Source organism: Ranitomeya imitator, chromosome 5, assembly GCF_032444005.1.
Source record: "Ranitomeya imitator isolate aRanImi1 chromosome 5, aRanImi1.pri, whole genome shotgun sequence".
NCBI lineage: Eukaryota > Metazoa > Chordata > Amphibia > Anura > Dendrobatidae > Ranitomeya > Ranitomeya imitator.
Genome location: NC_091286.1, coordinates 121,827,424 through 121,853,976, shown reverse-complemented (window position 1 = coordinate 121,853,976; position 26,553 = coordinate 121,827,424). Strand labels below are relative to the sequence as shown.

Below are 26,553 nucleotides of genomic sequence, written 5' to 3'. Positions count from 1 at the left end.
CCAGTGAAAACAAGTGGATAGTTCATCAGTGGGGGTTCGACTATTGGAACCTACCATCGATTGGCAGAAATGGGAATTTTTATCCCTGCTAGGAATCATGCAAATGTTTGTGCAAATCGGTTTGAGCACTTACTACTAATACATGGACTAGGCGCAGCTTTCCCATCCCGAGCGTGAGAGCCTCATAGAAATATATGAAGCTGGCACAATCAAGTCGAGAGAGGCATGGCCAGTTCATGCATTGTGGTCTGAGATCAAACCAAAATCCACAGACATCTGCATAAGCCCTTAGACTGCAAATGCTCGAAGGCTGCTCCATTCATTCCCTATGGGACAGACGAGTGCTACTTTCGACTTTTTCCAACTGGCTCATATAGAATGCATGGAGCAGCGGTTGGGCTTGTGCACTGCCGCCCCTTTCTAACAGGCATGAAAGCTCCCCGTTGGGGATGAAAGTTCTCCATTCTGCTGATCAGTTGTGGGTCAGACATCGACCGATCAATAAGTTATCATCCATCCTGTGTAGGTGATAACTTCAGTGGAAAACCCCATTACGTACATTTGACTTTGGAAGATTCTAGCTTTGTGTATGCCTTATAATAGAGCTTATAGCTGTGGTCTGCTTTATATACAATACAATATATAGCCTAAACTCTGCTATTTTATTATATTATAAAAGTCCATTTGTTATACAGGTCTGACTTCTCAGTGACGGCATCACTGCCCTCGAGACAGGAAATACATACGGTATTTCTTTTTTTTCCTTTCAGTTTTTTAAGAGGTTAACAGCTTTAGAAGTAGACCTCAAGGCTTTATAAACCAGTGTGAGCACATCGGGCATGCTATACTTTACAAGTCTTTAGTTCTTGAATATATTCTGCAAGAACTGCAAAGCATCTGCACATAAAGGCAAAATACCATGAAATCACCCGTAAGCCCAGACTTATCATTCACTCGTGTATGTTAGTTTATCGGCTCATCTTATTTAAGGAACAGCTCTCAAGGGTCCACCTGGCCGGTTCTTGGAGCAAAGATAAATTCCAGTAACTGCACGTTAGGCCACTATAATAAATAAGGGATGCCTGCTGTATCAGACATTAGAGGAGGCAGGTTGTCTGTAGGTCATTGTATAGTATAGTAATTTTTATTCTCATGTTAATCTCAAGGTTCACAAATTCTAACACGTAAAGTCCTTAGAAGAGAGCGACATGGCATTTAATCCCACAAAATAAGCTTGAACCTATAGCCATTGCTTCCCATTCAAGAGGACCTGCCGCCCTATCAAAAGTGGCCAAGTTTTGCTCATATTCATTCCCGCGCCTCTTCTCGGTATATAGTTCTTCTTGTTTGGTGAATAAAGAAAAAAGCATACGGTTTCAGAAAGATGTGACATTTTTTAAAAATTCTTATTTTTATGGTCTTTACCAAGGAGACGTGGCTGTAGGCCGCTCTGCATTATTAACCTGTAAGCAACTCCCCCTTGGTTAAAACCATAAAATGTAACTAAAGATAAAAAGGTCCATATCTCTGGAACTGTAAGGCGGATTTAAAAAAATAAGTAAAGAAGTGTAAAAATGCCAAACTTGGGAGAGCCAGGTGACAGATCCTAAATAAAGGATCTGGAAATCTGTATTAGGCTGGCGTCACACTCGCCCGGGTCTCTCGCATCAATACCCAAGTCTCTCGCATCAATACCCGGCCCTCTAGACCGGAGCGTTCAGTGGAATTATGCATTATGATGAGCTGTTGGACTCCAGAAGGCCCATATACTGTTCTTGCAGAGGGGCCGTCTTCTGTATGTGTCCGGCAGTGATCAGCTCGACCTAAAGTTCCTGCAGGCAAAAGCATAGGCTGCTGAAATCCAGTGTACCGGATGCGTTTTTCTTTGGCTGATGTCAGTGGGGTTGGGCTGACTTAAACCTAATGTGTATTTTGGCCTTAAATGGATCGTCTAGTAAAAATACGTTGGCACTTATCCTCAAGTGCTAAGTCCAGTATCTGCACACAAGCAGGAGTATATAATGTATATACAGCAGTGTTTGTGTGTCTATTTTCATACTCTCATTCAGGGATTGAATATACAGTATTCATCTAGTAACTGTATATTTTGTATTCTTTAGTCCCAAAGATTGAAGACCTATTTTTGGAACAAGGGGCTCAAGACTTACTTGTGCAGCTCCATCTTGAGTGTGAATATGTATGCCTCCATTTCTATGAGTACAAGAAAGCGAAGGAGCATCTTAGCCGAGCAAAGGACTTATGCAAGCTTCAAGTTAATTTAACAGGTAAGAGTCTGGTTTCTCATATTGGACTTATGTGGGATGTTTCATCGCTGTTAGTTAGATGGAACATGCTCATCAATTATAATCAAATCATCATTTGTGTTTTTTTATTGCACTGTTTTTTTTTTTTTGTCTTCTCGTATTCATTGATATTTTTTTTTTTTTGTGCTAAATTCTTCATAATAACGCATTTGGTTCATAAATTTTGCACAAAAACAAATGTTCTTCGTTATTCATCATTATTTCTTCACTGTTTTTTAAAATAACAAAGTAAACAGCGCTTACCTGCCCAAGCCCCTGCGCCTCCTTTCCTGTTCCTGCAGGGTTTATTAACATATCAATGCATTGAACAAGCAATCAAAGTATGAAAGTATGCTTTATTGACATAAATGGACAGAACAAGGAAATCTAAAACTACAAAAATTGCAAAACAGCCGCACACCTGAATGCACAATAATAAGACAACCATACGTAGATGGTAATACACCATGTAAGTACAGTAGATGATATTAGGTACCGGTGCCAATAGAATAAACGGAATGACACCAAGATTAATGATGATGATGATAAATAAAGTCAGTTTAATATGTAATGAAAGTACAGTGCCGGCAAAAAAAAAACTCTACAAGTTCAACAAAACCACAAAATCTTAACATTCAACCAATCAGAGTGCAGCTTTCATTTTAAGAGAGCATTCTGAAAAGTAAAAAGCTGAGCTTTGATTTGTTGCTGTAAATAAAGACAATATCACCATATCCCAGGAAAGATGATAGAATACCAGAATAAAAGAAGTGATTACACAATCCCAAAACAATATATAAATGTATTAAATAGTTGCTCAATACAAATGTGAACAAGTAAGAGAATTAGAAACAGCTGTGCCTCAAAGAAAAGCACAACGGGAAATGTCTGAAAACAGTAGTGTCATCATATAAATTGTAAATGCACATAGCGTAGAAATGGTTCTTGTTAGCAAATACAAGAAACTCAAATTCCCATTGTGCATACATACATGTAGTAAACATGCAGTATCAAATAATGTGGAGATAAGGGTATTTACCTATAGACACTGGAATGCCTATCAGCTCTACAGAGATTATAACAAGCACCGCGTCAATTCCCCGACGCGCGTTTCGCTTTTCTGTCCTGTCTCTTTCGTTGAGGTATCTCTGTCTTAATGCTTTTACTTATTCACATACATATTGGGCAATCATTTAATAAATGTACATATTGTTTTGTAGTTGTGTATTTACAAGGGAACCTGTCAGCAGGATTGTGCACAGTAGCCTACAGACAGTGTCAGGTTGGTGCTATTATACTGAGTACAATGATACCTTTGTTGATGAAGTCCGTCTTGTGGTTGTTGTTTAATCTTTATTTTCAGTTTTGAGTTAATGATATGCTCGTGCTCCAGAGCGGCCTGTGGGGGTCTTCATGTGGTGCTCTGATTACGTATTCATAATGCAGACTGCTGACAGGTCACTGATCCCTCATTGGCCTGCCCCTAGTTTACATAGTGAATATTATATACTAGATGGTGGCCCGATTCTAACGCATCGGGTATTCTAGAATATGCATGTCCACGTAGTATATTGCACAGCCCACGTAGTTTATTGCCCAGCCACGTAGTATATTGCCCAACCACGTAGTATATTGCCCAGCCACGTAGTATATTGCCCAGCCATGTAGTATATTGCCCAGTCACGTACTATATTGCCCAACTACATAGTATATTGCCCAGTGACATAGTATATTGCCCAGCCACGTAGTATATTGCCCAGCCACGTAGTATATTGCCCAGTCACGTAGCATATTGCCCAGTCACGTAGTATATTGCCCAGTTACATAGTATATTGCCCAGTCACGTAGTATATTTCCAAGCCACGTAGTATATTGCCCAGCCACGTAGTATACAGCACAGAGCCACGTAGTATATTGCCCAGCCACGTAGTATATTGCCCAGCCACGTATGTAACAGGTTAAAAAATACTTAAAATAAAAAATAAACATATACTCACTTTCCGAGGGGCCCTGGCGCTTGTGTGTGGTGCAAGTGGCAGCTTCCGGTCCCAGGGTTGGTATGAGCGCAGGACCTGTGATGACGTCGCGGTCACAAGACCGTGACGTCATGGCAGGTCCTTCTCGCATAGCATCTTTGGCAGCGGAACCTGCCGCTTGCACTGCCGAGGAGAGGGCGCACGTCGGAGGGTGAGAATAACGTTTTTTTTTATTATTATTATTATTATTTGTAACATTAGATATTTTTACTATTGATGCTGCACACGCAGCATCAATAGTAAAAACTTTGTCACACAGGGTTAATAGCGGCGGTAACGGAGTGAGTTACCCGCGGCATAACGTGGTCCGTTACCGCTGGCATTAACCCTGTGTGAGCGGTGACTGGAGGGGAGTATGGAGCGGGTGCTGACTGCGGGGAGTATGGAGCGGGAGCCGGGCACTGACTGCAGCGGAGTAGGGAGGGACTAATCGGACTGTGGCCGTCGCTGATTGGTCGCGGCAGCCATGACAGGCAGCTGGCGAGACCAATCAGCGACTTGCATTTCCATGACAGACAGAGGTCGCAACCAATGAATATCCGAGCCAGACAGACAGAAAGAAAGACAGAAGGACAGACGGAAGTGACCCTTAGACAATGATATAGTAGATACAGTGGGGCAAAAAAGTATTTAGTCAGTCAGCAATAGTGCAAGTTCCACCACTTAAAAAGATGAGAGGCGTCTGTAATTTACATCATAGGTAGACCTCAACTATGAGAGACAAACTGAGAAAAAAAAATCCAGAAAATCACATTGTCTGTTTTTTTAACATTTAATTTGCATATTATGGTGGAAAATAAGTATTTGGTCAGAAACAAAATTTCATCTCAATACTTTGTAATATATCCTTTGTTGGCAATGACAGAGGTCAAACGTTTTCTGTAAGTCTTCACAAGGTTGCCACACACTGTTGTTGGTATGTTGGCCCATTCCTCCATGCAGATCTCCTCTAGAGCAGTGATGTTTTTGGCTTTTCGCTTGGCAACACGGACTTTCAACTCCCTCCAAAAGTTTTCTATAGGGTTGAGATCTGGAGACTGGCTAGGCCACTCCAGGACCTTGAAATGCTTCTTACGAAGCCACTCCTTCGTTGCCCTGGCGGTGTGCTTTGGATCATTGTCATGTTGAAAGACCCAGCCACGTTTCATCTTCAATGCCCTTGCTGATGGAAGGAGGTTGGCACTCAAAATCTCACGATACATGGCCCCATTCATTCTTTCATGTACCCGGATCAGTCGTCCTGGCCCCTTTGCAGAGAAACAGCCCCAAAGCATGATGTTTCCACCACCATGCTTTACAGTAGGTATGGTGTTTGATGGATGCAACTCAGTATTCTTTTTCCTCCAAACACGACAAGTTGTGTTTCTACCAAACAGTTCCAGTTTGGTTTCATCAGACCATAGGACATTCTCCCAAAACTCCTCTGGATCATCCAAATGCTCTCTAGCAAACTTCAGACAGGCCCGGACATGTACTGGCTTAAGCAGTGGGACACGTCTGGCACTGCAGGATCTGAGTCCATGGTGGCGTAGTGTGTTACTTATGGTAGGCCTTGTTACATTGGTCCCAGCTCTCTGCAGTTCATTCACTAGGTCCCCCCGCGTGGTTCTGGGATTTTTGCTCACCGTTCTTGTGATCATTCTGACCCCACGGGGTGGGATTTTGCGTGGAGCCCCAGATCGAGGGAGATTATCAGTGGTCTTGTATGTCTTCCATTTTCTAATTATTGCTCCCACTGTTGATTTCTTCACTCCAAGCTGGTTGGCTATTGCAGATTCAGTCTTCCCAGCCTGGTGCAGGGCTACAATTTTGTTTCTGGTGTCCTTTGACAGCTCTTTGGTCTTCACCATAGTGGAGTTTGGAGTCAGACTGTTTGAGGGTGTGCACAGGTGTCTTTTTATACTGATAACAAGTTTAAACAGGTGCCATTACTACAGGTAATGAGTGGAGGAAAGAGGAGACTCTTAAAGAAGAAGTTACAGGTCTGTGAGAGCCAGAAATCTTGATTGTTTGTTTCTGACCAAATACTTATTTTCCACCATAATATGCAAATAAAATGTTAAAAAAACAGACAATGTGATTTTCTGGATTTTTTTTTCTCAGTTTGTCTCCCATAGTTGAGGTCTACCTATGATGTAAATTACAGACGCCTCTCATCTTTTTAAGTGGTGGAACTTGCACTATTGCTGACTGACTAAATACTTTTTTGCCCCACTGTATATATATCTTGGGGAAAAAAAAACCCTTCTGCAGGCAGGTGCCAGCGTTGGCGCCTGAGCTGCAGCATGATTGCATATGTAATGTTTTTAGAATTAATCTATTTGCTGTTCTCCTGATGTTCCTAAAAAAAAAAAAAGGAAATCAGTTTGAAAATGGTGCTGGCCACATCTGCGCAGTAGCTATTTGTGATCTGATAGCACAGGTGTCGGCGGCGCCATCTTCCTAGAGAAAAAAAAATTTCCTCCTCCAAGATGGCGCCTGCGCAATAGCAGCTCTTGGCGATCGCCGATAGCTGCTTCTGCACATGTGCCTGTGGTTCCATTTTCAAACGGACTATTTTTTTTAAGGAATATCAGAAGATTAGCAAAGAAATTAATTATAAACACAATACATATGTAATTATGCTGCAGCGCCAGCACCACCGCTGACACCTGCCTGCAGAAGGTTTTTTCCCCCAAGATTTATATAATATTCATTACGAAAACTAGATGGCAGGTCAGTGAGGGATCAGTGTCAGAAGTCATACCCATGAATACGTAATTAGTGCACCACATGACAGCCCCCCACCGGCCGCCTCTGAGCATGAGCATATCATTAACTCGAAACTGAAAATATAGATTAAACAACAACCACAAGACGGATTTCATCAACCAAGGTATCATTTTAATCAGCTTAACGGCGCCGACCTGACACTGTGTGCAGGTTACTGTGCACAATCCTACTGACAGGTTCCATTTAAAGTTATGGCTCTTGGAAGAAAGCAATAAAAAAGACGATAAAGGCGCAAAATTAATAAATCACCTGGATTTAAGGGGTTAATGTTGTTCACACAATTTTATATTTTATATATTATGTTATGATGTTGTGGAAGTAGTTGCTATAGTAGGGGTACATGTTGTATGGTAGATTGGATTCCGGTGGATTTGTGTTATTTCATTGTTTATGGATGAAGATGGTGTAAATTGCCTTCTGGATTTGTTCTGATTAGAATTCCACAGTTAATATGTTCCTATGCATTTCCACAGCAAACGCCGACCTGCAGCCAAGACACGGTGGTAGATCCTGTAATGTTTTCTATTATTTCAATGTTGCAAATTATATAGGAATGTTCTGGCAGATCGGAGTATGTTGTGAATAATGTGCAGAAATGCCGGCGTCTCACCAGCAGAGTTCTTTATAGAGGCCTATACATGGTGGATTATCAGTAAAATACAGCATTTTTTTTATAATCCCAGCAATAGAGACTAAAAAGTGGCACTGACCTTTTTTTTTTTTAAACAAAGCTTTATTCCACAATAGCAGACGTATACATAAAGCCGTCTATAGTGCAGACAGACCTGTTAGGAGTCAGTTGTAACTTTGCCACCATTTGTTCTAGCCTGTGTTTCCAGCCTGCGACATCTGCAGAGTGTGGGTCTTATTTAGGTGGTGCTGGTTTTCCATGGCTCACATCTTTTTCTTGAAACTAGTAGTGTTGTCAGGGCTGTGTATTTTTAAATAGCCCCTTATAAAGGGCCTGTGACTTGCTCCGAAAAATTGAGTTCCATTCCTTGTAAAGATCCCTACGCTCCCCTGATTCATTTTTTGTTCTGTTTTGCACTGTATTGCTCCGTTGTGGAGATATTCACAGTTCTTAATTCTGGAGCTCAGTATGTGACATCTCAGCTTGTAGTGCAACTGTGCATTTCTGCCGTCTTTTCCGTAATCACAGCTTGGCTCAGCGTCACTCCATTACATACATATTCACATTTGTTGCTTTTGGAGCGCAATATATGAAAACTCTGCTTGTAGAGTTCTAGAAACTGGGCTTTTCTTCAGAGTTTTCTTTAGGGGTGTATTTCTTCGCCCCCTCCTCTTCCCAGGCCCAGCAACTGATGTTAACCTATTATGGAGTGTCTGTAATATATTTGGCCTGACAAAACTTTTTGTTTGTTGGGGCCTTTAATTTAATTATTTAGTGCTATTATGTTCTCTGCTTTAGTATTATTGTTTTCAACTGATGTTAACCTGTAACAGTTTTAGTGATTGCAGAGCTATGATTGGAGCGTCTGGTTGGGAGGGTTGAAAGCACGCAGCCTCAGACAAGACTCTGAAGATATGTCCAGTTGAACTACAGCAGAGATTTCACATATTGCACTCCAAAAGCAACAAATATGAATATCTCTACAATGGAGTGGCCCAGTGCAGTCAGGGAGCGCAAGGATTTTTCCATGGAATTTAACTATTTTTTTTAGTAAGTGACAGGCTTTCCTTAATTAGTGCTTGTAGGACTTCAAGCATCTACTGCTATTATCTTGATACCAGATGCCACCGGACACATTCAGATGTCTTGTTGAGTACATAACTCCATGGTTGAAAGCGGTTTTAGCTTCACTAGGGGAACCCAAGCGATAATATTCAGGTTGTTTCAATGTTATGGCTGACCATTGTATATTTGGCGCAGTGTTGTGTTTTGTTTTTTTTTTTACATTTCCATTTTAATGCATTGCGGTTGCCTACGTAGTTTATATACATATGTGTGTGTGTGTGTGTGTATATATATATATATATATATATATATATATATATATATATATATATATATATAATTTTATTCTTCACACTTTGCAATTTACATTAACATTTGCTTAATTACTTGGATTCTATTGATATTAGGCAGGCGAGGATCATAGAAATATTACTGAAGACTGTTGTTCAGTCATTTGTAGTGAGGAGCGGCCGTGCTCTGATAACGTTTTATCCGAACATGCTCGGGTATTATCCGTTATCTGGCGTGCTCGGATAATATGTTCGAGTCCCCGCAGTTGCATGGTTCCCTAACAGACAGGCAATCCTCGCATGTGTTGCAGCTGTCAGCCAACATGTAGCCGCAGGGACTCAAACATATTTTCCGAGCACGCCTAAGATACCCGGATATCACCCGAGTATGCTCGCTCATCACTAGTCATAAGTAGCAGCAGCTTCGGGGGAGCCCAGCAATGGATGAGGGCAGCTCCTGCTCCGGCAGGCTGTGGACTATGCTCCTACTTGGGATGCTCTCTGTGGCCGCGGTACGCGGAGCAGTCGGCTTTTACCCCAGGTTCTCACCTTTCTTTTTCCTGTGCACCCACCATGGTGAGCTGGAGGGGCACGGAGAGCAAGGAGAGGTGCATCATTTGGGAGGCACGGTGGCGCAGTGGTTAGCACTGCAGCCTTGCAGCGCTGGGGTCCTGGGTTCTAATCCCACCCAGGACAACATCTGCAAAGAGTTTGCATGTTCTCTCCGTGTTTGCGTGGGTTTTTCTGGGTAGTCCGGTTTCCTCCCACATTCCAAAGACATACTGATAGGGATTCTAGATTGTGAGCTCCATCGGGGACAGTGATGATAATGTGTGCAAACTGTAAAGCGCTGCAGAATATGTTAGCGCTATATAAAAATAAAGATTATTATTATTGTTGCTATACCTAAATATGAATCTTATCAATGTTGTGATGTGGTGTTTTACATGGAATATTGCATATATTTCCATCAATCCAATTATCTTCTGCAAGAACATTCACATGTTAAATGATTTTCATGAGTTTTAGTATTTGGATTTTGGCTGAGCTGCACATGTATAGCTGCCATCTATTGTTAATTACCAGTGAAACAACAACACTAGGGGTCACCATCGGGCTTTTGTTGTCTCCAGTCTGTATGTATATTTTGTATGTCGTTGCTTACTCTTCCTTGGGTATTCACTTCACAGCACCACTGTTATTTGCTTAGCTGCTCAGCGTTGTGCTATACTTAGGCTATGGTGCAATCAATAATACATTCCTGTCCATAATGATCAAGCAGATGTGTATTGTTTTTTCTTTTTAAAGACCACTGAAGAATATAAGAGCAGGTCACATACTGTAGACGGTTCCATAGTTTTCCTGATGTTTGTGTTTTTGCCTATGTAACAGAATTAGAGTCAATGCTACCAACTATTTTTTGCTAATTAGGTGTCGGTTATTTTGAGGATCTAATGCATTGTGTCCTGAGGAGCCATTAGTTATACATAGATTAGAACTAACCTCTACCCTTAGGTTAGCAATAGTCGGTGTAACATTGACTCTGCTGAGCAACCGCAAATTACGGTATATTCATGGTGGTTGCTTTCTATTTAAGTTCATAGGGGAACAGTAACAACCCAGTCAATGTGTTCTGCCTTTTTGTATCTCCTATGACTAGAATACGGTTGGGAGATCACATGTGTGGTCACCTTTCCAGGGATCCTGGTCTTCGAATCTGTTCATACAGTTAAAACTGAATCTGTCAGCATGTTTTTGCTATTTAATTTGAGAGCAGCTTAATATAGTGCCCAAGAGGCTGATTACAGGGAAGTGGTGTTACAGAACTTTAATACAGAACTAGAATAGAATGGGGGAAAACTGACCCTGCACTGAGACTAGGCTGATACCCTACGATGGAGTGGGCGACCCATTCCTTGCGAATAGACCCACCGATGATCCTAGACAAGGGGGAAGGAGGTCCCTGAAAGATCTAAGACTTACCAGGCACTGCTCCTAATAGCCAGTTTCCTACTCCACACTGATGAGGGGCAAATACCCTGAAACAGCTGTCTGTGGATGGATACCATGTTTTGGCATAGGTGGTTTTCCTTTTTGGATGCTGCCCTTCCCGTGGTTGTTCCTTCCCGGTGAAAGACCTGGCTATTTATTGCTTGCGTTGAGAAACACGTGATGGTGTCTCCGCGGCTTTTCTACATTTCTACATGTACCTGAAAGATCTAAGGACTGGGTATAGACACAGGTCACCTCCTAATAGAAAACACAGAGACGGATGCAGAAACCAACTGAAAACATAAACTAAGGATAGCAGAACCAGAACTGCACGATATCAAACACAGAAAGCTATCAAAGCACCTAGCCAAAACTCTGGCAGATTAACACTGTTGTCCAGCAAGGACTGGGAGGCAGGTGCTGGTGATACAATCACCTGACCTGAGCCAACCCAAGGGAAAAGACCAGCAGCCAGAAAACCACAACAAGATGGCGGATGGTCAAAAAACAAAACAGATTCTAACATATGTCACCATCTAGGCTGTGTGTTCAGTATTTTAGTAGTAGGAGAGCATCACTGCAGGACTATATCTCAGGTGCACACTAGTCAGGTTAATCTGTGTAACCCCGCCCCTTGATTAGCTGCTTGATGGCAATGCTCAGTGTACACAGGAAGCTGCCAGAGGTGTGAACAGAGTCCTCCACAGTCCAGAGGTCTTAGCTCTGCTACATCTACGTCAGACAAACAAGGATTCTATGAAAGCTGCACTAAAGCAGCCCAGTAAGTGACACATCCCTGCTCTATGTTATGCTGCTCTCAGATTGATTAGCAAAAGCCTTTGACAGGTTCCCTTTAATAGGTAAAATACTGTTGAGTGCACAAATGTACATGGTTATCCTTGGGTTGCCAGTTGCCCATCAACTCCTTATTCTTGCAGAAGGATGGCAGAAGTACCAACTAGATCTTGGCATACTGGGGACCTTATATAGTAAATGTTACTTATCCAGGCATAATCATATGTTTCATTTTAAAATTTACGTGCACTTTTCTACTTGCCAGATATAGTGTTAAATTTGCTAGCAATCATTGGCCTTACCATGTCACCACTAATGAAACCTCTGTATTTCCTTTCATGTATAATGGACGGCATAGTCTTCCAAAGTGAAGGACACATTTCCAGCACAGGATCATTATGTCACTATTTATTTAACCTCAGAATATGGTTTAGGATATCAGAACAGTCTGCGTCTTCTGACAATAATCTGGCAATTTTACAAGACTTAAAAGATTTTCTGACAAATTTCCAGCCTCGGCTTGCCAAAGTCACGAGCAGCGAACATTATTTCTATACATATACAGAAGCACACGCTAAGATAGAACAACCATTCCTAAATGGGCTAAAAAATGTATTTTTGTTTAAACAATTTCAAAATATACAATAATGATCATATACGGTAAATTTACACCAATAAATAGAGCACAAGAGGGGATACATAGGAACAGGAATAGGAAAAAGGTGGAAGACCTGGATGTAGCAAAGCAATGTGTAAATATAACACAAGTATCAGTTGCCTATTCCCAGAGGAGTATTAAGTGCCTATACGTACAGAGTGTCCATACTGGCGCTCACTGGATCCCAGTCCCAAAGGTGGTGCATATAGCTCATGTCCACAGCATAACTTAAATGCGTGTCATTAATGATGATGCCTTAAATCATCAGGTCACATCACAAATTATGCTTTTTTTCACACATTAATCATTTCCCCACTTATCGTACCTAATCTATGATTTAAAGTGATAATCACACAGATTATTCATTACTTCACTATAAGTAGAAATCATGTTACTCCATTTCCCCACAATCTTATACATAGGTATAAACCATGATATATATCTTGGATATACCGTAGAGCAGGGGTGTCAAACTGCATTCCTCGAGGGCTGCAAACAGGTCATGTTTTCAGGATTTCCTTGTACTGCACAGGTGATAATTTAATCACCAACTCATTATCTGTGTAGGTGATTAAATTATCACCTGTGCAGTACAAGGAAATCCTGAAAACATGACCTGTTTGCAGCCCTCGAGGAATGCAGTTTGACACCCCTGCCGTAGAGGTTATATATAGAAAGATCCCCCATAAGGCCCTATTATTCTAGGCCCATGATTCAATACACTCAACATCTCTTAGGTGAGCATCACACTAGTCTCTCTCTCTGTATATATATATATATATGAAGACAATAATCGTTAAGCATTTGATGCAATAAGTGGCCGAGAGCATGGTCACAATCTACCGAAGAAAACGCTCTCCCTATCATCAGACAATAAAGTCATATACACGGGAGTGTCACTCCTCAATACAAATATACTACACCAGCGAAAGGAAGGGGAGTATCGACACCAAAATTTAGTAGAGAAAATATACACATTTTTTATTAATAAATAAATACAAAGCAAGTAACATATACGTACAAAAGCATGAAGGGCTATTAAAAAATTCCACCATGCGGAGAGGAGGAAAAACCAACCGGTACACTAATGGTAAAGCACACAGATGCAAGTGTTCCCCTTTGAAAAAGCTATTAACGCGAAACGCGCGTCAGGGGTAGTGGGAAGGCCACGCCTATGCAGACTTATGATGGGTAAGTGCAGAAAACTCTGGTGATATGTTGCATCCAGGATTGTATGATCTGTTAACATTACATGGGGCCTATGTGGCATCGGGGGGATGATCCCTCATTACTGATATTCTTCTAAATCCTGGTTTACTGTTATCCTCTGAACTATCTACCCAGGTCGTATGTGCATCTGTGTGCTTTACCATTAGTGTACTGGTTGGTTTTTCCTCCTCTCCGCATGGTGGAATTTTTTAATAGCCCTTCATGCTTCTGTATGTATATGTTACTTGCTTTGTATTTATTTATTAATAAAAAACTTGTATATTTTCTCTACTAAATTTTGGTGTCGACACTCCCCTTCCTTTCGCTGGTGTAGTATATATATATATATATATATATATATATATATATATATATATATATATATATATATATATATATATATATATATATATACAAAGGGTAGAAAAAAAGTGTGATGACAGTCTGTATTAATTATTTTTCAAATGAAACAGCCATATGTGAGTTGTTCATTAAGCCCCTGTCTGTCTCCCTGACTACAACCTAAAGATCCACCTGGTTTCTTTCTGCAATGTTAGTTTGTCCCATTCTCCCTGTCTTATACTCGCCCTAACCACTTCCAATACAAAAAAAGAAAGGACATCTCCATTTTCCAAAATATAAATAATATGGAAATATGGAAAAATAACTAGCTTTTCAATTCCATTTCCTCCACACCTTTTATTACTATATTTAGAAATAAAAGATTTTCCAATTAAGTCCAGGTACCATAACTAGTGATGAGTGAGTGTGATCAGATAAGGTGTTATCTGAGCATGCTCCTGTCTTAATTGAGTATGTACGTTGTGCTTGACAAATATGCTTGAGTTTCCGCAGCTGCATGTATCACGGCTGTTCGACAGTGGAAACACATTGCCTCTTTGTTAGGCAATCCCTGCATGTATTCAGGCTGTCTAGCAGCCACAAATCATGCAGCTACGGGGACACAAACATAATCTACGTGCACCCCCAAGATACTCAGAGACCACCCGAGCATGCTCGGAAAACCCGAGTAACGAGCACATTCGCTCATCACTAGAGGTCAACTAAAATACCAACTATTGTGGACGTAATAGACGAGTTTCAACTCATATTACCTTTGAATTTTCCTTCGTGATATGAAACAACTCCCTCCAACACTACAATAATACATGGTACTTGTGGAATATAAAACTTCCCTCCAAAGTAATTACCTCTGCTACACAAAGGACCTGACCTTTCCAATTATTAAGAATTTTCAGTTTGCTATAACACTTTTACTGTCTTTTTCAGTATTAAAAATAAGAAATACTTTTGAAATAAAAGTGTAGTTCTTGGTGACCTTTCTGTTTCCCTTGGTGTCCCCCCCACTTCTTTATCCCTCCTCTCTTCCTCCTTTCCCCTCCCCTCCTCTCTAGCCCTTTCTTAATTCCCTCAGTTCTGTTACATGTAAATTTGTTGTGGAGTTTAGTAAATGCTGATTTTTCCCCTCTTCCATTATATTGTAAAAATCCCTTACTACAGACAATTTGCCAAAATCTGAATCTCAGGAGTTTAAGAGAGGGAGCTGCCTCGCCCAGCAATACTGACTAGCCAGGAATTACCCCCAAGCTTTACGTATCTGCAAGTCTCAGTAGTAAAGCGGGGCTACTATATAGTCGCCCGATGATCGAAGTAGAGATGGAGGGTACAGGCACTGGCACAGACGTCGCAATATGTGAACATTGAGTACTTGAATACATTTGACATGCCCATCTCCCAACGACAAGTCGCTCTTTGTAAATGGGAGGTTGCTATCAAATTTACCACTCCTCTCACCCAAGTCTGGCACTGGTTCCCATTAATGTATTCATTGTATATTTTCTGGTACCTTTGTGTGCTCAGAGCCTGGTGGTATTGGTCTGCTTGTATACTACGTCAGAACTTACAAGGGATGTTTTCCCAAAATGACAGCTATTCTTTCAAAGCAGACTGCCCTTAACCCTGCTGTTGTCTTTGGTCAAAAACGACCGACCTTGAACTTCAATATTCTTTAAAATATTCAAGATGCGGCTCTGAAACCCGTGGCCGACCGACCCATCCTCATTTAAGTCAATCAACCACAAGTTTCAGAACCGCATCTTGAACACCCCAAAAAATACCAAAGTTCAAAATCGGACTCCCCAGACCGAAGACAACAGCAGGGTTAAGTTATTGGATATTTTTCTATAATGGTTTTCATACTGAAAGCATCTCACATGATAAATTCACTCTAAATTCTAGGGCCTGGAACGTATGAAGATTCCCTCATTCTTTTTATTGAATTCTGAAAAAGTTGGTAAAAAATGCCAGACCTAAGTTGTGGTTTTGTTTTGTGTTTGTTGTTATGCACGGTGACAGAGATACATCATTCTTTATCCTTTAAATGATATTTCCTTTCTTTATTCCAGTCATACATTCATACCTAAATCACCCATTTCATAACAAACATCACATTTCCCAGCTGGCATGCATTTTCATGGAAAACTTCATGTTATAAAAATTTGACTCTTGTAACAAAATTGTAAGCCAAAAACAAACAAAATCGATATTTTGACAGGGAAGTCAAACTCCCAGCGCCTCATTGTCCACGTAGTCCCTACCTGGAGCCTTTGTCTGTATGAATGGGAGGTTTGTACAGTCCTATGTGGGGCTGCACGGAGGGTATTCCTGTGGTATTATAGTGGTCAATTGTGAAGTCTCTATTCTGAGAATTTGTTTCTCTAACGGTAGAAGTGAGAAAATGTTCACTTCTGTAATGTATTAACCAGCTCCAACGTTCTGGAAATGCAGCTTTGATTACTATAACATTCTTCATCTTCCTAATATATTTTATGTCTCACGGCCACACTATTTTGCTGTCAGTGAATAATACCATTCTTCTTTTCAGCTTTGGGTACATTCATATTTCTCTTTTGTTTACACCCTCACGACCAAGCGATTTTTAGGTTTTTTTAAATGTTTTTTTTTTCTTTAACTCCCCCTTATTCCAAGAGCTATAACTTTTTATTTTTTATTTTTCTGTTCACATAGACCTATGATGGTTTGTTTTTTTGCTGGATGAGTTGTATGACATAATTTATTTCATCATGTGATGCATTGTAAAGTGGGGGACAAAATTCCAATGCAATTTCAAGCACAATTTTGGGGTCGCGGTTATTTACCATGTTCACTATATGGTAAATCTGACCAGGCAGTATGATTCTCCAGCTCCGTACGATTACGCAGATGTCAAACATGTACAGTTTTTTTTAAAACTTTTTTTTTCTTGGAAAGACAAAAAACCAAACAAACTTTGTATTGCCATTTTTTAATTTTTGGACCATGGAGCTCTGTGAGGGCTTGTTTTTTGCGCCATGAGCTGACATTTTTACTGACAACTTATTGAGGTACAAATAGCAAAAGACTGACATTCATTTCCTAAACAGAAAACAGATGTGTACATGTGCTTACTAACAGTAGCCATCTCCATATATACCCAACAAATAAAGCTGCGCTCTGTAGTGCTACAGCCTGCAAGCATGAAATATATGAAATTTGAATTGCATTACTGCTGCAGAAAATTGGAAACATTGAGAAAATAAATTGGCCAATTCATGTGTACCTGGCAGTGACAATAAGTCAATTCTCGTTCTGGGAAGGTAGGATCATCATCAGTCGTTTTTAATTACAGCAGGATCCTTCCTTGCCATATAAATGTAGGCTTCAGCTTAAAAGATGATTCACATTAGGTAGGTTCCCAGCAACAAGAATCGCATTATCGTGGTTGCTGGGTACATATGAATTGGCTAATTTATGCGCTAAGTAGTCTAAATTTTTCCAATTTTCTAGAGCAATAATGCAATTCACATTTCATATACTTCATGTTTGCATGTTGCAGAATGCAACTTTGTGTGTTTTCCCCAAACAATTTTATTAACATTTTCAACCAAAATAAGCATAGATATCTGTAGATATATACATAGTTAACCATTGCTTAAATACAACACCTGAAAAAAAAACAGTTTGAGTAGTATATGGAACAAATAGGGATAATTCTGTAAAGTAACAAAGTCAAGCGTCACTTAACGAAAATATAACAAAAAAATTGCTTAACCCCTTAATCCCATATGACGTACTATCCCGTCCAGGTGACCTGGGACTTAATTCCCATGGACGGGATAGTACGTCATATGCGATCGGCCGCGCTCACGGGGGGAGCGCGGCCGATCGCGGCCGGGTGTCAGCTGCCTATCGCAGCTGACATCCGGCACTATGTGCCAGGAGCGGTCACGGACCGCTCCCGGCACATTAACCCCCGGCACACCGCGATCAAAGATGATCGCGGTGTGCCGGCGGTGCAGGGAAGCATCGCGCAGGGAGAGGGCTCCCTGCGGGCTTCCCTGAGACGATCGGTACACGGTGATGTGCTCACCGTGTACCGAGCGTCTTCTCCCTGCAGTCCCCGGATCCAAAATGGCCGCCGGGCTGCATCCGGGTCCTGCAGGGAGCACTTCCGGGTCAGGATCAGGCTGCAGCTGCAGCTCTAATCCTGCCCGGCTGTATGTCAGATCACCGATCTAACAGAGTGCTGTGCACACTGTCAGATCGGTGATCTGTGATGTCCCCCCCTGGGACAAAGTGAAAAAGTAAAAAAAAAAATTTCCACACTTGTAAAAAAAAATAAAAAAAAAATTCCTAAATAAAGCAGAAAAAAAAAAATATTATTCCCATAAATACATTTCTTTACATAAAAAAAAAACAAAAAAAACAATAAAAGTACACATATTTAGTATCGCCGCGTCCGTAACGACCCGACCTATAAAACTGGCCCACTAGTTAACCCCTTCAGTGAACACCGTAAGAAAAAAAAAAAAAAAACGAGCCAAAAAACAACGCTTTATTATCATAACGCTGAACAAAAAGTGGAATAACACGCGATCAAAAAGACGGATATAAATAACCATGGTACCTCTGAAAACGTCATCTTGTCCCGCAAAAAACGACCCGCCATATAGCATCATAACCAAAAAAATAAAAAAGTTATAGTCCTGAGAATAAAGCGATGCCAAAATAATTATTTTTTCTATAAAATAGCTTTTATCGTATAAAAGCGCCAAAACATAAAAAAAATGATATAAATGAGGTATCGCTGTAATCGTACTGACCCGAAGAATAAAACTGCTTCATCAATTTTACCAAACGCGGAACGGTATAAAAGCCTCCCCCAAAAGAAATTCATGAATAGCTGGTTTTTGGTCATTCTGCCTCACAAAAAATCGGAATAAAAAGCGATCAAAAACTGTCACATGTCCGAAAATGTAACCGATAAAAACGTCAACTCGTCCCGCAAAAAACAAGACCTCACATGACTCTGTGGACCAAAATATGGAAAAATTATAGGTCTCAAAATGTGGAGACGCAAAAACTTTTTTGCTATAAAAAGCGTCTTTTAGTGTGTGACGGCTGCCAATCATAAAAATCCGATATAAAAAACTCGCTATAAAAGTAAATCAAACCCCCCTTCATCACCCCCTTAGTTAGGCTAGGTTCACATTGCGTTAATGGGTTAACGCTAACGGACAGCGTTGCACGGCGAAAATGTCACAATTAACGCCGTGCAACGGGTCCGTTAGCACAACCATTGACAGCAATGTGATTTTCGGGTGTAGCGCATCGCTAGAGCGTGCCATTTTCGGCTCGCGCTAGCAAGGTGCCGTTCTTTTGTGGCGCGCCTCAGACGCTGCTTGCAGCGTCCGCGGCGCGCCCGAGGTCCGATCCCCGATCTTCCAGAGCGGGGACGTTAACGCGACCACTAAACACGACACCTAAAAAGACATTGCGTTAGTGCAATCCGCTAGTGCTAAACGGATTTCCCTAATGCAATGTGAACCTAGCCTTAGGGAAAAATAATAAAATTAAAAAAAATGTATTTATTTCCATTTTCCCATTAGGGTTAGGGTTAGGGCTAGGGTTAGGGCTAGGGTTAGGGTTTGTATTACATTTACGGTTGGGATTAGGGTTGGGATTAGAATTAGGGGTGTGTCAGGGTTAGGTGTGTGGTTAGGGTTACAGTTGGGATTAGGGTTAGGGGTGCGTTTGGATTAGGGTTTCAGTTATAATTGGGGGGTTTCCACTGTTTAGGCACATCAGGGGCTCTCCAAACGCGACATGGCGTCCGATCTCAATTCCAGCCAATTCTGCATTGAAAAAGTAAAACAGTGCTCCTTCACTTCCGAGCTCTCCCGTGCGCCCAAACAGGGGTTTACCCCAACATATGGGGTATCATCGTACTCGAGACAAATTGGACAACAACTTTTTGGGTCCAAGTTCTCTTGTTATCCTTGGGAAAATAAAAATTTGGGGGGCTAAAAATCATTTTTGTGGGAAAAAAAAGGATTTTTTATTTTCACGGCTCTGCGTTGTAAACTGTAGTGAAACACTTGGGGGTTCAAAGTTTTCACAACACATCTAGATAAGTTCCATGGGAGGTCTAGTTTCAATATGGGGTCACTTGTGGGTGGTTTCTACTGTTTGGGTACATCAGGGGCTCTGCAAATGCAACGTGACGCCTGCAGACCAATCCATCTAAGTCTGCATTCCAAATGGCGCTCCTTCCCTTCCGAGCTCTGCCATGCGCCCAAACAGTGGTTCCCCCCCACATACGGGGTATCAGCGTACTCAGGACAAATTGAACAACAACTTTTGGGGTCCAATTTATTCTGTTACCCTTGTAAAAATACAAAGCTGGGGGCTAAAAAATCATTTTTGTGAAAAAAAAAAATAATTTTTATTTTCACGGCTCTGCGTTATAAACTGTAGTGAAACACTTAGGGGTTCAAAGTTCTCACAACACATCTAGATAAGTTCCTTGGGAGGTCTAGTTTCTAATATGGGGTCACTTGTGGGGGGTTTGTACTGTTTGGGTACATCAGGGGCTCTGCAAATGCAACGTGACTCCTGCAGACCAATCCATCTAAGTCTGCATTCCAAATGGCGCTCCTTCCCTTCCGAGCTCTGCCATGTGCCCAAACAGTGGTTCCCCCCCACATATGGGGTATCAGCGTACTCAGGACAAATTGGACAACAACTTTTGGGGTCCAATTTATTATGTTACCCTTGTGAAAATACAAAACTGGGGGCTAAAAAATAATTTTTGCGAAAAAAAAAAAAAAATTATTTTAACGGCTCTGCGTTATAAACTGTAGTGAAACATTTGGGGGTTCAAAGCTCTCAAAACACATCTAGATAAGTTCCTTATGGGGTCTAGTTTCCAAAATGGTGTCACTTGTGGGGGGTTTTAATGTTTAGGCACATCAGGGGCTCTCCAAACCAACATGGCGTCCCAACTTAATTCCAGTCAATTTTGCATTGAAAAGTCAAATGGCGCTCCTTCCCTTCCGAGCTCTGCTATGCACCCAAAAAGTGGTTTACCCCCCACATATGGGGTATCGTCGCACTCAGGACAAATTGCACAACAACTTTTGTGGTCTAATTTCTTCTCTTACCCTTGGGAAAATAAAAAATTGGGGGCGAAAAGATCATTTTTGTGAAAAAATAAGATTTTTTATTTTTACGGCTCTGCATTATAAACTTCTGTGAAGCACTTGTTGGGTCAAAGTGCTCACCACACATCTAGATAAGTTCCTTAAGGGGTCTACTTTTCAAAATGGTGTCACTTGTGAGGGGTTCCAATGTTTAGGCACATCAGGGGCTCTCCAAACGCAACATGGCGTCCCATCTCAATTCCAGTCAATTTTGCATTGAAAAGTCAAATGGCGCTCCTTCCCTTCCGAGCTCTGCCATACGCCCAAACAATGGTTTACACCCATATATGGGGTATCAGCGTACTCAGGACAAATTGGCCAACAATTTTTGAGGTCCAATTTCTTCTCTTACTCTTGGGAAAATAAAAAATTGGGGGCGAAAAGATCATTTTTGTGAAAAAATATGATTTTTTATTTTTACGGCTCTGCATTATAAACTTCTGTGAAGCAATTGGTGGGTCAAAGTGGTCACCACACATCTAGATAAGTTCCTTAGGGTGTCTACTTTCCAAAATGGTGTCACTTGTGGGGGGTTTCAATGTTTAGGCACATCAGTGGCTCTCCAAACGCAACATGGCGTCCCATCTCAATTCCTGTCAATTTTGCATTGAAAAGTCAAATGGCGCTCCTTCCCTTCCGAGCTCTGCCATGCGCCCAAACAGTGGTTTACTCCCACATATGGGCTATCAGCGTACTCAGTACAGATTGTACAACAATGTTTGGCATCCATTTTATCCTGTTACCCTTGGTAAAATAAAACAAATTGGAGCTGAAATAAATTTTGTGTGAAAAAAAGTTAAATATTCATTCTTATTTAAACATTCCAAAAATTCCTGTGAAACCCCTGAAGGGTTAATAAACTTCTTGAATGTGGTTTTGAGCACCTTGAGGGGTGCAGTTTTTAGAATGGTCTCACACTTGGGTATTTTCTATCATATAGACCCCTCAAAATGACATCAAATGAGATGTGGTCCCTAAAAAAAAATGGTGTTGTAAAAATGAGAAATTGCTGGTCAACTTTTAACCCTTATAACTCCCTAACAAAAAAAAATTTTGGTTCCAAAATTGTGCTGATGTAAAGTAGACATGTGGGAAATGTTACTTATTAAGTATTTTGCGTGAGATATCTCTGTGATTTAAGGGCATAAAAATTTAAAGTTGGAAAATTGCGAAACTTTCTAAATTTTCGCCAAATTTCCGTTTTTTTCACAAATAAACGCAAGTTATATCGAATAAATGTTACTACTAAAATGAAGTACAATATGTCACGAGAAAACAATGTCAGAATCGCCAAGATCCGTTGAAGCGTTCCAGAGTTATAACCTCATAAAGGGACAGTGGTCAGAATTGTAAAAATTGGCCCGGTCATTAACGTGCAAACCACCCTCGGGGCTTAAGGGGTTAAATCTGCAATCTGAAAATAAGAATACACATTAGCATAGATAATGCGAAACGTATAAACTGTATGGAACACTAAAATAAAAGTTGCTTGAGAGAAAAAATTCACTTGAGTATGTCAGTTAAACTTAAAGTATGAAGGATATGATGGCTTCTCGTGTCCGAATCATCTCCAGATGACCCTGAGACCTTGTTGGGGGGAAAGTTCGGTTTATTCACAGGCTACATTGTGGAATATATGGAAAACAGTTTCACTGGGCATTTACATAATATTTTTCACTTGGGACGAAGGATTGATTTGGACATGGAGGTGAATCCTGATGAGTTTCTGGGGGATGTTACACCAGCACGTTTCAAAAAGTCTGCTGCCTCCACTGGGGAAGAAAAAACGATCCATTTAGTTGCGAATTTCACCTGTAGATTAGAGAGTTCAATTGTAGGGTATACCGGCCTGTCGGAATCCACAAGTAGTATACTGAAACATTCTCCCCTTTTGCAAGGTATCTTTACATAAATCCTTAAAAAAGGTTAAGTGGCTAAATGGAGAGGAAAGGAATCTTGGCTCTTTAGATACACCGAACAGTTATCCAGTTAGGGTAGAAAGAAACAACAACATCTGTAGCTACATCAGACGGAAGAGTGTAGATGGCCTGCGAACTTAGCCTTTTCGACTAGATTTTCCCCTTGCACGTTAGGAAATAGTTGAGAAATCATTGAGGAGATATAATCTCTTAAACGGAACTGTTGGATCGACTTCGGGATCCCTCTGATCTTTATGTTGTTTTTTCTTTTGAAGTCCTTAAAACTAGTTAGACTATTCCTGAATGAAGTGATATCTTTTTGGAGGTTTTCCATTGAAACTGAAAGTGTAGAAATATTCTGTACTTCTCTAGAACATGAAGTCTCATGAGATTTGTATGAGGAGTCAATTTTTCCAGGGACATAGGAAGATCTGTCAGAAGCCTCATTAAAGTTTGAAAGTGTGGCATCAACTATGTGCGAAAAAGAGTCTTTGAAAAGTTTCTTGATAAAAGTCTCGGATGCCTGAGAGCCTTGAATCAACTGGCTCTGTTTCGATTTCAGAAGATATTTTGGAGTTGTCATCTTTGCTAGGGCCATTTCTTAGATTATCCACCGAACCACACAAGTTGACCATAAATCTTTCTGATGGGTAATCATCGGTGGCTAGTATATTGTGGATCAATGATTTATTAGAACTTTTCCTTTGTAGCATTTTTCTATCTAATTTTCCAGTATCATCTTTTTGTAATTTTTTTCCTGTAAATTCAGAATTATCATAACTAGCTGTATCTTTCAAAGAAGAACAAGAGAATGACGACAACGAAGATGATGATGATGTTGAAGTCTCATCTGGAACCATATCATCCGAGGAAAAACCACCCTTATAATTAAAAGAATCAATCTCCTCAAAAAATTCCCCAGAGTGAATGCTTTCCAATTGCTCCAGGGAATTGAGTGACCCATCTGATTGATCTGATTCATTTTCTTTATTATATTCAGGAGAGCAAGAAGTTATATTAAGAGGCATCCTTTTAATCTCTAATATGCATTCTTTGGTGGTGAGAAGAAAGGAATCAAAATCTATATTTTAAATGCTCTCTTTGATATGGTACTCTCTCCAGGTGCAAAGTCTGTCCCATTAGATTTATTCTCAACCCCATTCACCTCCATTTCAAACAAGTGCTCCTTCTTTTTAGTGACATATGTAATATTAGGAGTATTAAAAGATTCATCTCCTGTACTTAGTTGGTTATTGTATAGACTTTTTGTATGTACATGGTTCATTTTTGTAAACTCTGTGTTATTTGGGCTTTTATATGAAGAGTTATTAGTGGCACAATCCATTGCAGTAAGAGTTGATTTATTACTGTTATAATTGAGTGACAGTATTTTGTTGACTGCACCTGATGATCGCCAGTTAGTGTTATTTCTCTGATCTCTCTCTTTTATTATGTCTGATGTACGTATGAGGGTTTTTTCATCTGTGTTCCAGTAAATTGATTGATATCTGGAAGGCTCTCCCTCCATCCAACCAGAGTGAGGTGTCTCCTGCAGGCTCCGTATTTGCATAGGATCTCTCTCCTCCCCCATCGTCATATCCAATGTCCGGCCTTTTTTATCCCCATCTGTCTCAGGCATGAACACTGGCACATCATGCCTGAGTTTACTTCTTTGGACCTGGAGAGCTGCAGAGGTCTCTCCGTGTCCGTGCAACGCCAAAGCCAACGAATGAAGCGCAGCTGCTGTACCAACAGTTATAGGTTTGCAGAGAAAGCAGTGAAATTGACACAATTGTTTAGGGCTAAATGAGATGTAGAAACAATTGTTAGTGAAACGTGGCACTATAGAGTTTAAGTCCTCTTTTTCTCAGAAGAGGCAATTTGCATATTCTATTTCCCAGAGGAGCATTGCACGGCGAATAAGCCTCCTTACCTTGACAAGCCAGAGATGGTATGTCACTCTCCATAAGGAGAAACGATACCTCTTAGACCCCAGTCCAGAGCCTCTCACCTAGCCAAATTAGTTCTCATGCTTCGCGCTGACGAGGGCCAACAGCCCGAAACACCGTGTCTGCGAATTGAGATATTAATTTGGCTTTTATCCGAAGTCATATTGCACGACTCCTTAAAGAGTTGATTGTGACTTGTAGGATCGCTACTTCCAACAGGTGGCGCTATAGAGTTTAAGTCCTCTTTTTCTCAGAAGAGGCAATTTGCATATTATATTACACATATACTAATCCACCACTATTAGGCTAGGTTCACATTGCGTTCGTGGGTGTCCGCTAACGGACTCCGTTACATGGCGCAATTGTCGCAATTAACGCTATAACTATTGACTGCAATGTGCTAACGCATCGCAAACGTATGCCATTTTTGGCATGCGTCTGCGATGTGCCGTTAGTTTCGGATGGACCTCGAACACTGCTTGCAGCGTTCAGGGTCCGTTCCTCGCTAGCGCAGATCGGGCATCTGCGCTAGCGGGATTGCCGAACGCAATCCCTTTTTGGACATTGCGTTAGCGCAATCCGTATCCGCTAAACGGATTGCACTAACGCAATGTGAACCTAGCCTTACACATCAAGTCTACAACAATTTTCTTCTTTCTTTAATTTCTGTAGTAGAGCAAATTCAAACTAAAATCAAAGTGTTGTTTGTGTTTCATCACTGAAGTCGTCAAGGCAGGTGATGTTAAAATCACTAGAATTGATTACATATAATGGATAGTGGACGGGTCTGCGTCAAAATAATTGACAGGCTCTGGTCAGGTGAAACAATCCTTCAGGCTTAGTGTTTGAGAAAATGCTAATCCTAAAAGCCTCAATTGAGGAATAGTTACCATTTGGCATGTTTTTCCCTCAAACATGTTTTTCTTGTCATCTAATCCTCTTCTTGAAAAGATCTGTATTACCTTCTGCATTATCTCCCATTATTTGAGCTTTCCTGTTGCTTTTCTGTACATCAGACAATATTCTTTTAGTTTTTCTTAGAATTCTTATATTCCCTTATTAGCAGAAGTTTGTAGTTCAGTATCATGGTGTCATTAATAGTAGTACACCTGTGCACATCAATGCTGCAGGAGTCTTGTGTAGATACATGTAGATGAAGATGAGCTCCCATGCCGTGCCCAATGTTCACACAATTTTGTAAGGAAAACTGAGTTAATGCTTTTAAAATAGTGTGGCTCTCAATTTGTGTGCGTTTGTTGATGATGGCCGTGGCATACCGCAGTTTGCCGCAGACCATATGGCCACTACGGAGGGCTTGTACCAGCGCCCGTACCGGGCACGCACCCAGCATTGTACTTTCAACTGTATCGGCATCCTGGATGCCAATATAGTT

At 40.8% G+C, this 26,553-nt stretch overlaps 1 protein-coding gene across 1 annotated transcript in view; it reads left to right on the top strand.

Annotated features, from left to right (window-relative positions):
• The window catches only part of TTC27 (tetratricopeptide repeat domain 27), a 630,563-nt gene that overhangs the window by 205,774 nt on the left and 398,236 nt on the right, over positions 1-26,553 (top strand). The window contains exon 7 of the mRNA XM_069769113.1: positions 2,121-2,285. Within this exon, the coding sequence (XP_069625214.1) occupies positions 2,121-2,285 (165 nt within the window). The remainder of the gene's footprint in view (positions 1-2,120; positions 2,286-26,553) is intronic.